The sequence below is a fragment of the Enhydra lutris genome, unplaced genomic scaffold (assembly GCF_002288905.1).
Source record: "Enhydra lutris kenyoni isolate GAN:26980312 unplaced genomic scaffold, ASM228890v2 scaffoldscaffold13, whole genome shotgun sequence".
NCBI lineage: Eukaryota > Metazoa > Chordata > Mammalia > Carnivora > Mustelidae > Enhydra > Enhydra lutris.
In genome coordinates this window covers 13,508,185-13,521,498 of record NW_019154097.1, presented here as the reverse complement: position 1 = coordinate 13,521,498, position 13,314 = coordinate 13,508,185, and the positions used below count along the sequence as shown (strand labels likewise).

Here is a 13,314-nt window from a genome sequence, read left to right as displayed (position 1 = left end):
GCAGGGAGCCTGCTTCCTCCTCTCTCTCTGCCTGCCTCTCTGCCTACTTGTGATCTCTGTCTGTCAAATAAATGGATAAAATTTAAAAAAAAAATCCATTATTTTCTCCCACCTCAGGATCTTTCTCTGAATGAAAAAGATGGGGCTTCCTGTTCTACTATTTTTAATAAATTAGAAATTCATCTTGATACTTCATAGTTGAGGAGCCTGGTATAGGATATCCCAGACTTTACTTTTTAGATAATAGTTCAAAACCAATTGGTGCCAGCAACAAGCTAGAATTATTACGCTTTCACTGCTGCTTCATGATTTTGAAAATCTACTTTCTATCTTAGAAGCTTTGTGTCTCTGGTTAAAGAGATGCCAAAGACTGAAGTCATCCACAAGAAATAACTAGTCACATCCAAAATGTATACTAACAGGAGAAATGTAACTTTTTATTACTAACTAGTAACCTAGCATCCTTTTTCATTCTAAATTTGCCTAGAAAAAAGGTAAGAAAACACATTTTAATAAATGTATAAGTTCTGAAATTTATAAATCAAAACAGGGATATATCGTATACACTGCTAGTTTTCCTTATCTTAAAAAGGAAACCAGTTGTGGGGCGCCTGGGTGGCTCAGTGGCTCTGCCTTCAGCTCAGGTCATGATCCCAGGGTCCTAGGATCAAGCCCCGCATTGGGCTCTCTACTCAGCAGGGAGCCTGCTTCCCCCTCTCTCTCTGCCTGCTGCTCTGCCTACTTGTGATCTCTGTCAAATAAATAAATAAAATCTTAAAAAAAAAAAAAAAAGTAAACCAGTTGAATTGATTTTTATTCCTAATCATCATTGTCCCTTATTCATAGTTCAATTCTGATTCATACATTTTTTCATTTGGGGATGTACCATAGTTAAGTGAGTGAGAATTTTGAAAGCAAATACTTACAATCTAGATTCAGTCAGTTATTAGTCAACTAACCCTAAACCCTTCAGTGAACTGAGGATAACAGTATGTACTGACTTCATAAAGTGTCCATAAGGACTAAATGAGATACTGCATGTAACGCACTTGAACGAGGGCCTACCTCTTCCTCTCGACCACCTACTCCCACTGCCCACCAAGACAGCTATTACCATTGTCATCATTCAACAAATACTTATCAAGTACATAGACAAATGAACCAAATGAACATTGTAAATGAGGAATTTCACTCATGCTTATCATACATACCCACTGTGTGCTATCAAATCCAAGTCGGCTTCCTTTAGATTTTGATAAACCAGCTCCATTCTAAGAAGATAACAAAATTTTTAGTAAATTTAAAGCTATCTTTCTCTGACTTATTTGGCTTGGCATGCAGAGAACGAACTAGTGGCGGGTACACAGGGGAGGAGTGGGAGGATGGGAAAAATGAGTGAAGGGGAGTGGGAGATACAGGCTTCTAGTTATGGTGTGAAAGGGACACATGGGGAATACAATCAAGGGAATACAATCAATGGTACTCTAATAGTGTTGCATGACAGATGGTAGTTACACTTGTGGTGAGCACAGCATAACTGCTGAATTGCTATGTTGTAGTAATGTACTAACTAATGTACTAACTGCTGAGTCACTGTGTTGAAACTAATGTAGCACTATGTGTCAACTATACTCCACTAAAAAAGAAAAATTTTTTTAAATATTCAGGTCTAGAGAATCAGAAGAAAGCACTATGAGTTTTCATCTGATAAGCCCCAAGATACTTTGAAAGTATTTTGAAAAAGAATGTCTGATGGTCTAGAGACAATAGGAAGAATGTTTCAAGCCCTAAGAAGATCCAGGGAAGTTTCTTATGTCTTGAATATGTTCTTTACCTAGAAGATACAGATGGGAGGATGCTGAAGAACAGTAAGAATAGCCTTACCCTAAAAAATGAAAAATACCCCAATTTCCTAAAAAGGAGACTCATCTCCCCACTACACTGCATATCTAAGGGCAGGGACCAAGTCCAATCCTTCTCTGTATTGACAGTGACTAGTGTAGTGCTTAGTAATGAGTAAATGTTTAATGATGGTTTGTTAAACGCAGGGAAGGAAGCAGGAAAAGAGAGATATACTGAGTTATTAAGGTAAAGCCAGAACTGGTCTCTCATAAGCTCTGCAACTTAGACAATAACATTTTCATACCAAGGGATATTTGAGAATAAAGCACTAAGAGACAGCTTTGTAATCTTCATCCTTAAAAAGAGACTGGAAACTCTGTAACATAGCCGTTGTTGCTCACCATAGCTCTCCATTAGTAGATGAGACTGAATTTCCGAGCTGTTTTCTTTCTCTGCTGGATCATTTCCATCAATATATAAATATGATAGTATTTCTCCTATCTTAAAACAAACAACCCACCCCTCTTTTCCCAACTAACAATTTTCTGTCCTCCTTCAAGCAAAACCCTTAATGGGCTATCTGTTCTCATTGCCTCCAAGTCCACTCCTCATGTGCTCACAAGATTAAATTCACTCCTCCAAGTATTCATCAAGATCACCAATGACCTCCATGTTGCTAAACCCAATGATCAATTATTATTATTATTACCCTTATCTTTATTGATCTATCAAGAATTGTAGATCACATCTGTCTCACTCAAACACTTCAGTTGGTTGGCTCTCAGAATCCTGACTACCTCTGGTTTTCCTGCTCTTTCTTTCTGGCTGCTCCTTCTTAACTCTCATTTGTTAGGTCTTCCACTTCTGATGTATTGGAGGGTCCCAAAACTCACACCAGGAGACTTTTCTCCCATTTCTTTACGTTCACTTTCTTGGTAACTCATCTACTCTTATTGGCTTTAAATACAATATATACACTTATAACTCTCAATTTATATTTCCAACCAGACCAGTCCTTTGAATTACAAATTTATTCAACTATCTATTCACCTTCTTCATCTGGCCATCAAATAAGCATCTCAAACTTAACATGTATGAAAAAAAAAAAAACAAAAAAAAAACAAAACTCCAGATCTAACCATCCCTCAAGCTTACTTCTCCTAGTCTTCCCCATCTCAGTAAACAGCAACTTCCCTTTTCCAATTATCTAAGCCCAAAATATTAAAGTTATCCCTCACTCTTTTCTGTATTTTATACCCAACATCTAGCCCATAAACAAATTCCGATAGCTCTACTTTCCACTTTTCATGAACTCTACCACCAGTTCCCTTATCCAAGCCATCATCCTCTTGTATAAATTACTAGAACAGCCTTCTAACTGGTCTGTGTTAGCCCTTGATCCAACAATCTATTCTCAACAGAGCATTCACTACCACTTTTTTTTTTTTAAGTCAGACCATGTCACATATCAGCTCAAATCTTTCCTATGGCTCCCAATATCACTTAGAATAAAAGCAAAATTCCTCTATCGCCAAATTCATCTCTTTGCTCTTCTTAAAACTGCCAGGCATGTTCCTGCCTCAAGACGTTTGTGCTTTCTTTGGTCTCTAGGTATCCACATGGCTCATCCTTTTCTAGATATCCACATAGATTCCACACAGCTCATCTTTTCCAAATAGGCTGTTTCCTCTATTTGTAATGCCCTTCCCATCCTTCTTTACCTGGAAAACTTATACTCATAAAACTTATACTCATAAAAACCAACTCAAAATATTATTTAATCCATTAAATATTCAACCATAACCTCTCTAAGTAGGTTATTCAGCAGTTTTTCATTCCCTATAAACTTTGCAATTACCTAAGCTTGAAGGATCAAGGATAAGGACATAGGAAGATCCAGTTCTATAGGGGCCTGAAAATTACACAATTTTGGTGGTCCTTTTTAAGAAAAAGAATGCAAAAATTCTTCTGCAAACTTCACCAAAATATATAGCTTTGTAACATACTCCTAAGGCCCCTTCAAAGGCCTTTGGAAGTGAGGGGCCTTGCAGTTGAAATTTCATTTATCTGAATGGTTAATCTATCTCTGGTGAGGAACAGTTACCGGCACCCAGTGGCTACACTGTAGCTGTTTCGAAGGAATGCAGTCCCTATCCAGCAATGATCCTAGAAAGAGAGAACCCCAAGAATAAATAACCTGGCCTCTCTTTCCTCCTGGTCTCCAACCTCTAGGTGATGTTTCCCATTGGCTGACCTCAACTAGAAAAGGCAAGGAATTCAGCTAATGCAGTCCATACAGGTTACCTCCTGAAGCCCAGAGTGCGGCGAAGACAGGATCTTGAGTAGCAAAGACTATCTACCATACCATGGTAAGAAATTAGGATCTTATTCCATAGGTATGCTATGCAGAGAATAAGTGGATCACATCTTAAGAAAAATAACTGTGACAGCTGTATAAAAGAGGGTTACAAAAGCTAGAGACTTAAGAACAGAAGAGTTCTTAAATTATAACTAGTAAAGTAGGCAGAACAGGGTTTATGAAGTGTGCTTTGAAGAAGTAACATATTATACTGTCATTTGCTTGTGTGTCTCTTTATAGGTTTTTTTTTTTTTATAAGATTTATTTATCTTAGAGCCAGCGAGCAGGGGGCAGAGGGAGAAGGAGAGAGAGAATCTCAAGCAGACTCTGTGTGAGTGCAAAGGTAGACATAGGACCCTGAGATTATGACCTAAGATTATAACATCATTTGTGACTTCCTATACAGCAAGGATTACATTTGACTCATCATTTTGTCTCACAGCTTAGTACTGTGCTTGTCACACAGTAAGTGGTCAACAAACACTTGAGAAATAAATGGCTGAATGTCCTAAAAGAAATGTTATATAAAATCAGGAGTTTTAAAAAAAAAATTTAAAGCCTAAAGATATTCCTGTAGGAATTTAGAGTTAAAATTATGTGAAGTGAATTAATAAATGGAGAGATGGAATCAGATACCAAAAAGCAGGATAGAAAAAGTCTGGTGGCTACTGAACTCCACTGATAAATGAGTCAAATTAAGATATGCCATTAAAGAGAAAGTATTTGGGATATAGGAGGTGAATATTTAAGGAAAAATCCTTTCATTTTTTGAAAGACAGTAGCCAACAATCAGTTGCTTGCAGAAACCAAAAACCAGAATTGTTAACCTAGCATGATCATTACTCATGCCTATAAAAAATCAAACAGTCAGACTTAAAAACCTGATCTTTTTCAATTGTTTATAAATTTGCAATCTGGGGCATAAGTCAGTGTATGCCTTAGTAAGTGTATGCCTCCAGATCAGGTCATGATCCTGGAATTCTGGGATGGAGCCCCTGGGTCAGGCTCCCTGCTCAACAGGGGGACTCCTTCTCCCTCTCCCTCCACCTGCCACACCCCCTGCTTGTGTTCTCTCTCTCTCTGTCAAATAAATAAAGTCTTTAAAAAAATTAATTCGCAATCCTAAGGATCAGAAACACTAACCATGGTAAATTCACCAACCCTCTAGGCAGCTTTCCCCTTCTGTATTTCAGTGCCTTTCCTTCCACTAGATGCACTGCTCTTTTACTTACTCCAAAGTCATTGAAGTTCTTGGTGTTAAGACTCATAAATGTGATCTGAGACAGTGGGAAAGCTTTGTTTATTAATAAGACAAAGTGTTTGGCTAAAAAACCTAAAAGTCTAAAGTCTGGGAATACATGGAAGTACTGTTTAAATATCCCTCAATTCTAATGGAAGAAATTCTTTCACATTTCTCCTGAATGGTGGTGGTAATTGGAGGTGGAGTGGGTGGAGGAAAGGATAAGAAGAGAGGAAGAACAGCTTATCAAAGTTTATCATACTACATCAGATTTTCAGATGGAATACTCTTCCCCAAGAAATGACCCATATATTATCCTTCAGAGCATAGAGAATCAGCCAATAGTCAAAGAAGATTTTTTTACAATCATGTTTCTTTCATGATTTTAGCAAGCAACTGACTAACTCAAAATATTTAAAAAACCTTTGTCACCGATGATCTAAATGGCTACCAGATTCATTTCCATGTCTAATAATGGCACATGAAATTGTTCACTGTGAATGAATATTGCCGAACTTGAAATCCAAACTCCCCTTTCCACTCCCTCCCGGCCTTCTAACCAAACACACAGAGGTCACTACATATAATGCAAAGAAAGACATCCTAGCACAGAACCCTGTAAGTGGCTTTCCAGGTAATAAGAATAGATGAACACTGCAGGCACTGGTGTTGCTTATGGTTCTAAGTTAAGAACATCACTAAGGTTTGGTTCACTCAATGCTTTCTTTATACAAACACTGTCCGTTGGCTTTGTCTTCCTTCCACTGAGGCAGCAATACTCTACAATTTTCTACTGTGACCCGTAATACCTTAAAGCCATCTCATTTCATATCTTATCAGTGCTACAGTATTTTGTTTGAACATATTCATAGAAGACTCTATGAGTGAAGATGTAAGTTTTAGGACCTGAACTTGGCAATCTTTAGCAAGAAGCTTAAGATATCTGGGCCCCAGATAACTTACTTATGAAAAAATGATAAATGTAGGCTCGTGAGAAGCCTGTAATAATTAAATACAATTTCATGTATCAAACAGCAATGTAAACTTTAAAAGGACTAGAATGCGGAAACTAACAACTACCATCTATTGAGCATCTACCATATATCAAACACTAAGTGAGATGCATTTCATACATTATCTCAACCAGCAATGTTGCTATTAGGCCCGTTTAAAGAAACTGAGGCTCAAAAAAGTTAGGTGACTTTGCAGTAAGCCAAACCACCAAATGAGGATTTGAACTCGGGACTATGTGGGCCTCGAACTCAAGAATTAATGCTGTTGCCTCCTCTATCAAATTATAAGTTCCTTGAGAGCAGGACCTGTGTTCTATTTATCTCTGTATTCCTGTAAAGTGGCCTGTATGTAACAAGTAATCAATAAACACAGACCGAATGAACACACAGAATTATAATCACAGTCCTGGTTGGTGCAGTAAAGAAACAATGAACAACTGACATTCCCTAGGGGGTCCTACAGACACCCCTTCCTTTGTGATGCAAACTGTCAGCCAATTACTTGAAAACTGGAGCTCAAAGAAAATGCTCACAAGGCCGTCACACAAGAGTTTGTGTTTCAAAGATCTAGAGAGTTGTTCTCTGGAATGTGAAAAGTCAAATCCACCCATGTATGGAGTTGTAGCCAACCCAAGAGCTATAGTAATTCCTTCCCTTTAATGCTGACAAGTAACTAGATGATTCAGACCTCATTGAGAAAATCTTGAAAGGCTAAATTTGTCTAACCAGCTAGGGCCAAAAGGAATTCTGTGGCAAAGCCCTAGAAAAGATCAAAAGTAGATCACCTTAACTCTAAGGTAGCAATAACCCTTCTTCCCTAACCAATGATAAGAGTACTCTCTCCTGAAAAAAGCCTGAAAAGCTTTGCAGTCCTCAACATTCACTGCTGCAGGAATTCACTACTACAAGTGGGCTGTGATCACTGATAAAACCAACTTTTCATTCCTGTCCTAGCTTTAATACATAATCTCAAATGTCCTTCTAAATTGCCTTGAAGTTCAAACATGACTTCAAATTAATGGTTTTTACACTGATGCTGCTGACCTATAAGTTAGGGCTGATCACGGCTACCATTCTGTAATCTCCTGCTAACAAATCAAACTAATTTAATTGAACTAGAAATCATTTTATTTGTGTGAATTTTCTTTATCTAAGATTGAGTATATGAGAATGTTGAACAAATGAGAAATGCGATTCAGATACAATCAGTAAACAAAGTTTATAAAACTGAGTTCTCTTCCTGTGTCACAAGAAACTATACTAAACACTCAAGATCCATCTGTATTTCCCTAAAGTTTAAGTGAGATCTTGAAGTTAAATAAAAAGCAAAAAGTGTAAATATTTTCAACAAAATTGAAAAAAATTTACAAGTTGGGAGCTTCAGGGGCACCTGGATGTGACTCCTGCATCAGACTCCCTGCTTGGCAGGGAGTCTGCTTCTCTCCCACCCCTGCTTGTTCTCTCTCTTTCTGTCTCTAATAAATAAATAAGTCTTAAAAAAAAAAAAAAAGTTGGGCGCTTCAGTATCTATTACTCTAACTACACCTACTATTTTTAAATAAAGCATTTTTTTCCTGTTGGCATAAACTACTTGTATTCCTTACAGATTGTATTTTATCTTCACACTAATAACATGCAAGAAGCATCCATACTTCCAGTAGCATCCGTCCCCAATAAATTATAAATGGAAGAAAGAAACCATTTCTCATTGCTTCTATCACCCTGTCAAAATGCTTGGCAAATAGTGACTTTCAAATAAAAAGTTTTGAGATAATAAAGTTTAAAACTCCATTTTAGGGGCGCCTGGGTGGCTCAGTGGGTTAAGCCGCTGCCTTCGGCTCAGGTCATGATCTCAGGGTCCTGGGATCGAGTCTCGCATCGGGCTCTCTGCTCAGCAGGGAGCCTGCTTCCCTCTCTCTCTCTCTCTCTGCCTGCCTCTCTGTCTACTTGTGATCTCTCTCTGTCAAATAAATAAATAAAATCTTTAAAAAAAAAAAAAACTCCATTTTATAGAACGCAAAATTACCTATCTAGGAATAGTTTAATATAATTGCCATATTTTTAATAAAAGTAATCTTTGATATTTCAGAACTTAGATGTTATCATTTCTACTTATTATTAATAGTGAACTTAAAAAACAAGAACTCTAGTACAAATAATACAAACTTTTCAAATTTAACAGTATACAGGTTTAGTGAACTTTATTTAATTTTATGCCTTATTTTGTTCAATTAATTAATATGGTGCTTATTACTAAAGGAGTTTGTATGTCATGGAAACAATATAACAAATACAACTTTTGATTATAAAATTGAAGATAATTAATAAAAATAATAGCTCATGGGGGTGCCTGGGTGGTTCAGTCGGTTGGGCATCCAACTCCTGGTTTTGGCTCAGGTCATGATCTCAGGGTCCTGGGATCAAGCCCCATGTAAGGCTCTGTGCTCAGCAGGTCTGGTTGAGGATTCTCTCTCTCTCTCTCTCCCTATGTCCCTCCCCTTGCTGGTGTTCTCCCTCTCAAATAAATAAACAAATAAGCCTTTTAGAAATAGCTCATAGACAAACCATAAGAGACTCCTAATTATAGAGAACAAACTGAAGGTTGATAGAGGGAGGTGGCTGGGGGATGGGCTAGATGGATGATGGGTTAAGGAGGGCACTTGTTCTGATGAGCACTGGGTGTTACATATAAGTAATGAATCACTAAATTCTATTGCTGAAACCAGTAATACACTATATGATAACTAGCTACAATTTAAATAAAAACTTGAAACAAAATGAACGAATCAATGAATGAATCAATGAATCAATGAATGAAAGACATCACTTGAAAAAAAAAAAAACAACCTTGTATTGGATGGCATCTTTCCTTAAAAAAAAAAAGCCCCCCCAAAAAAGCCCATATTTCCTGATTTGTATGTGACATGCACTGTTCCAAATGTTTTACATGCATTAATTTGTTTAAGCTTCACAAGTCTACAAGGTGGTACTGTTACCTTCCCTGTATTATAGATGAGGAAACAGCATTTAGAAGTAATTTACCCAAGATCCCACAGCTAATAAACAGTATAGATAGGTTTAATCCCAGGCTTGAGTTTGTGCTTTTGACAGCTAAAGCTATAATACATTCAGGGGAAGGGGTCAGGATTGTAGTTATTTGTAGGAATTTAATGTATAATTAAGATGGGATTTCTAAGTTAATGAAGGGAATTCAAAAAGTGATATTGGTGCAAATTGTTAACCATGTGGGAAAAACTTAAAGTTAGATATCTAATTCATACCTTATCCTAAAGTAAATTCTATTTAGTTAAAAAAATAAATATAAATAGTTTTTGATGAAAATACAGGTGGATATTTCCAGTCTTGGGCTACTTATGGCATAAAAACCAGATCCCCTAAAGAAGAAAGCTGTCTACCAAAAATTAAATACAAATGTATTGGGAGAGTTATACATGAATATAAAGTTAAAAGCCAAATTAATAAACCAGGAAAAATGTTTTGAGATATATATGATAAAGGTATACTATCCTTAAAACTATATAGAACACACCACCAGAAAAATATGCAGATGGGAATACAAAGAAATAAAAATAAAAAAGAAATAAAAAGAAGCAATAAGCATATGGAAAGATGTTTAGCCCCATTAGTAATCAAATAAATGACCACTAATAGAGTTTAATATTAGGAACAAGATTCTTGGGGTACACTCCCTATGTTTAAATTCTATCTCCCTCATTTAATAATTATGTGACATTGGGTGCCTGGGTGGATCAGTTAAGTGTCCAACTCCTGATTTTTGGCTCAGGTCATGATCTCAGGGTTGTGAGATCGAGCTCCAAATCAGGCTCCGCGCTGGGCAAGGAGACTACTTAGGATTCTCTCTCTCCTTTTCCTTCTGCCCCTCTTCCTGCTTATTCTCTCTCTCTCTAAAAAGAAATTAATAATTATGTGACATTGGACAAATTAATAAATCTCAACAAACCTCAGTTTTTTTCTCTGGGAAAACAGAAAGCACAAGATATACTGTTATATAAGAATTATTGTTGTTGTTACAAGAATTAAATGTTGTTGTTATAAGAATTGTTGTTATAAGAATTAAATGTATGTGAAATGCTTAGCACAATGCCAAGCATATAAACAACAAAAAGATGTTAGCTGCTGTGGCAGACATTGTGTAAGCTGACCTGACACCTATTTTCACACTTTTTTTCTGCAATCTCTATTACAAAGTGTGGAAAAGCTAAATAACAAGAACAACACGGTAGTAAAACCTTGCTCTCCCAGATTATTTTATATCTGGAAATCTGCTGGCTAACGTCACAAAAGTAGAAGTCTTCTAGAATGCAATATTTCTTCTTCCAGCCTTGTCTAGCACAAGGAAAATGTCAAGAGAAGTTTAGAAGCTCTGAACTTAAAGGTAGAAAATACAAATAACCCTCTATTTGTTTAAGCTACTATTAGTCATCCAAAGCATCTCTAACTAATACAGATGCCATTACTGTCATTACTATTGCTATTATTTCCACATTTGGCAAGGGTACAGGAAATCAGGCACACTACTCATCCTTATGGAATATAACCCTGCGATATGTGACAAAACCTAACACATGCATATGAGATCCAGAAATTCCACTCTAGGACGTTCTCCTAAGAAAATAATCAGAAAGGGGTAAAAGATGTCACACAAAGACATTCATTGGATAAACACCCAAGATAGCTGGTAGCCTCCGTATTTGTCAATTATTTTAAAAATAATTTAGCCTGGAAAGAATGGAGTAAAGTATAGACTGTCAGCCCTGGATGTTAGAAATTGGGTGATTTGTGTAGGCAAGTTACCTAACATCTCTGTTATTTGGTTTTCTCATCTGTACAATGACATCCAGCAATCCCACATAACAATGCTTCACAATTAACTTGACCAATCTTAGAGCCTAATACGCATTACTTTCTGTCAGATCTGCAAGTCAGCCAGGCAGCTACACCTTGGTCTGCTTCATACATTCCATCCAGGGCCCAGACTGGAGGGGCAGAATCTACCCAGGGCACATTGTTCTCCTGGTAGGTCAGGGTTGAACAAAGGGGAAGTCATATAACAGCCCCTCTGAAATTTCTGCATATGTCTGTTACATTCCACCAGCCAAAGTAAGTCCATGGTCAAGGTCAACTAGGGCAGAGAAGTATCCTCCCCTAGAATGGGAGGGAGAAGTACACTGTACTAAAATAAACTAATTTTGGTATTTTATCAAAATTATTTATTATTCAGTTCTTTCCAATAAGGGATGATGTGTTTAGAAGAGTAATAATTTTTATATTAACTGTATCAGAAAAAATTTCAATAGATTAAACATTACTGAAACTTGGCATCTTTGACTAGCATGTTATTATAGTAACATTTAACTGCAATGGTGAATTGTTTGCCACACTTCACAAAGATGAGAATCTCAGTAGGAACTATTTCTGCAGGAATCTGAAAAACTGAGATTAATTTTATGTACTGAAATAGGGAGCTATGTTAGGAAAATATACAGTTAAAATGAAGCCTAACGATGAGAAAAGAGAAAAAATATTACCTTTGCTGATAAATAGTGCTTGTAGTAGTACAACTGAAACAGCAGAAATGCAGAACTTGCCAAAGTTAAAAGCGCCAAAATCACGTTCTTATTGATTCTACTCATTAGTCTGCGGTGCTCACTTGGTTGTCTTTTGAGAGTAACCGTGTTCGTTTCATCTTTTTTGGATAAGAAGACACTCTTTTTTTTCTGTAAACAAAAAAGATATTTCTAAAGAAACAAAAACCTACTTTCAATTTTTCACCTCTAATAACCAGCACCACAACAAAGAAAGTTACCTAAAGTTCTACAGAACATTCGTTGATTTGCTAATTTCCTCTCCTAAATAAACAGATACAAGACCAAATATGAAAGAACAAAAATATTTATCATGGCATTCTACAAACAACAACTGCAAATAATAAACATAAATGGGTTATCTGTAAAATCTGACCAACAGAGATCTAGGGACTTCGCCTAGTTTCTGATTCAGTAGCCGTGGTATGGGGCTTCCAAGTATGCACTTCTGACAAGTGGCCAGGCCTTGCTGATGCTGCTGACCACATGAAGAACCACTTCCATAGAAGAAATTGAGAAAACTTCTGGTCAAGAAACTTCCTCTGTATGATAGCTTTTTGTTTTTTGTGATCTAGGATATAGTCAGTCTTGATAAGTATCTCATATATGTTTTCAGTTTTTTGCAAATGTAAATAATGTGCAAAGATAAAACATTTTATTTTTTCATCTTTGGTTGCATCTGACTATTTAGGATAAGAAATTTAATACAGTTCTACTTCTTTGTACCTCCTATGCACTATTTGATTTTGGTTAAACATATTATATTTAGTTTTCAAGTGTTCATCTTTATTCCTTTAAATATACTAACACCTCTATAACTTGATGTCTAAACTTTTTATCCTTTGTTCTCCAGCTGAATAAGAAGAGGAAATCAGCAAAGTTATACTTACCCTCCTGCTTTTTCTCCTCCTTCAATCTGGACTTTTATTAGTTATTTCTACCATGTTAGTTTTATCATATTCTGTTACCACAAATCTCACAACTATTTTGCTGTATCTTCCCTGTCATTCCTTTTGCTGAATCATCTCTGTTCATCTACTGAATGGCTGATATTCATCTTCTTACAGTTAATCAAAAAACTTATAGATATTATTTACCTTGAGTTCTTACATTGTTCAAATAAACTTGTCAGCTGATAGTTGGACTGAGATCATACTTTCTTTCCCCTGATGACTTGTAGGCTTTGTACCACTGTTCTATAAAGCTAAATATTCCCTTCATGGTATCTGATCC

The 13,314-nt window shown here is 36.5% G+C and overlaps 1 protein-coding gene across 1 annotated transcript in view; it reads right to left on the bottom strand.

Annotated features, from left to right (window-relative positions):
* Positions 1 to 12,207, bottom strand: part of LOC111145804 (fukutin) — a 60,395-nt gene extending 48,188 nt beyond the window's left edge. Inside the window, exons 1-2 of the mRNA XM_022501036.1 lie at positions 12,025 to 12,207; positions 1,212 to 1,271 (exon numbers count right to left, since the gene is read on the bottom strand). Coding sequence (XP_022356744.1) covers positions 1,212 to 1,271; positions 12,025 to 12,129 — 165 coding nt within the window. The 5' untranslated portion in view covers positions 12,130 to 12,207. The remainder of the gene's footprint in view (positions 1 to 1,211; positions 1,272 to 12,024) is intronic.
* Between the last annotated feature and the right edge of the window lie 1,107 nt (positions 12,208 to 13,314).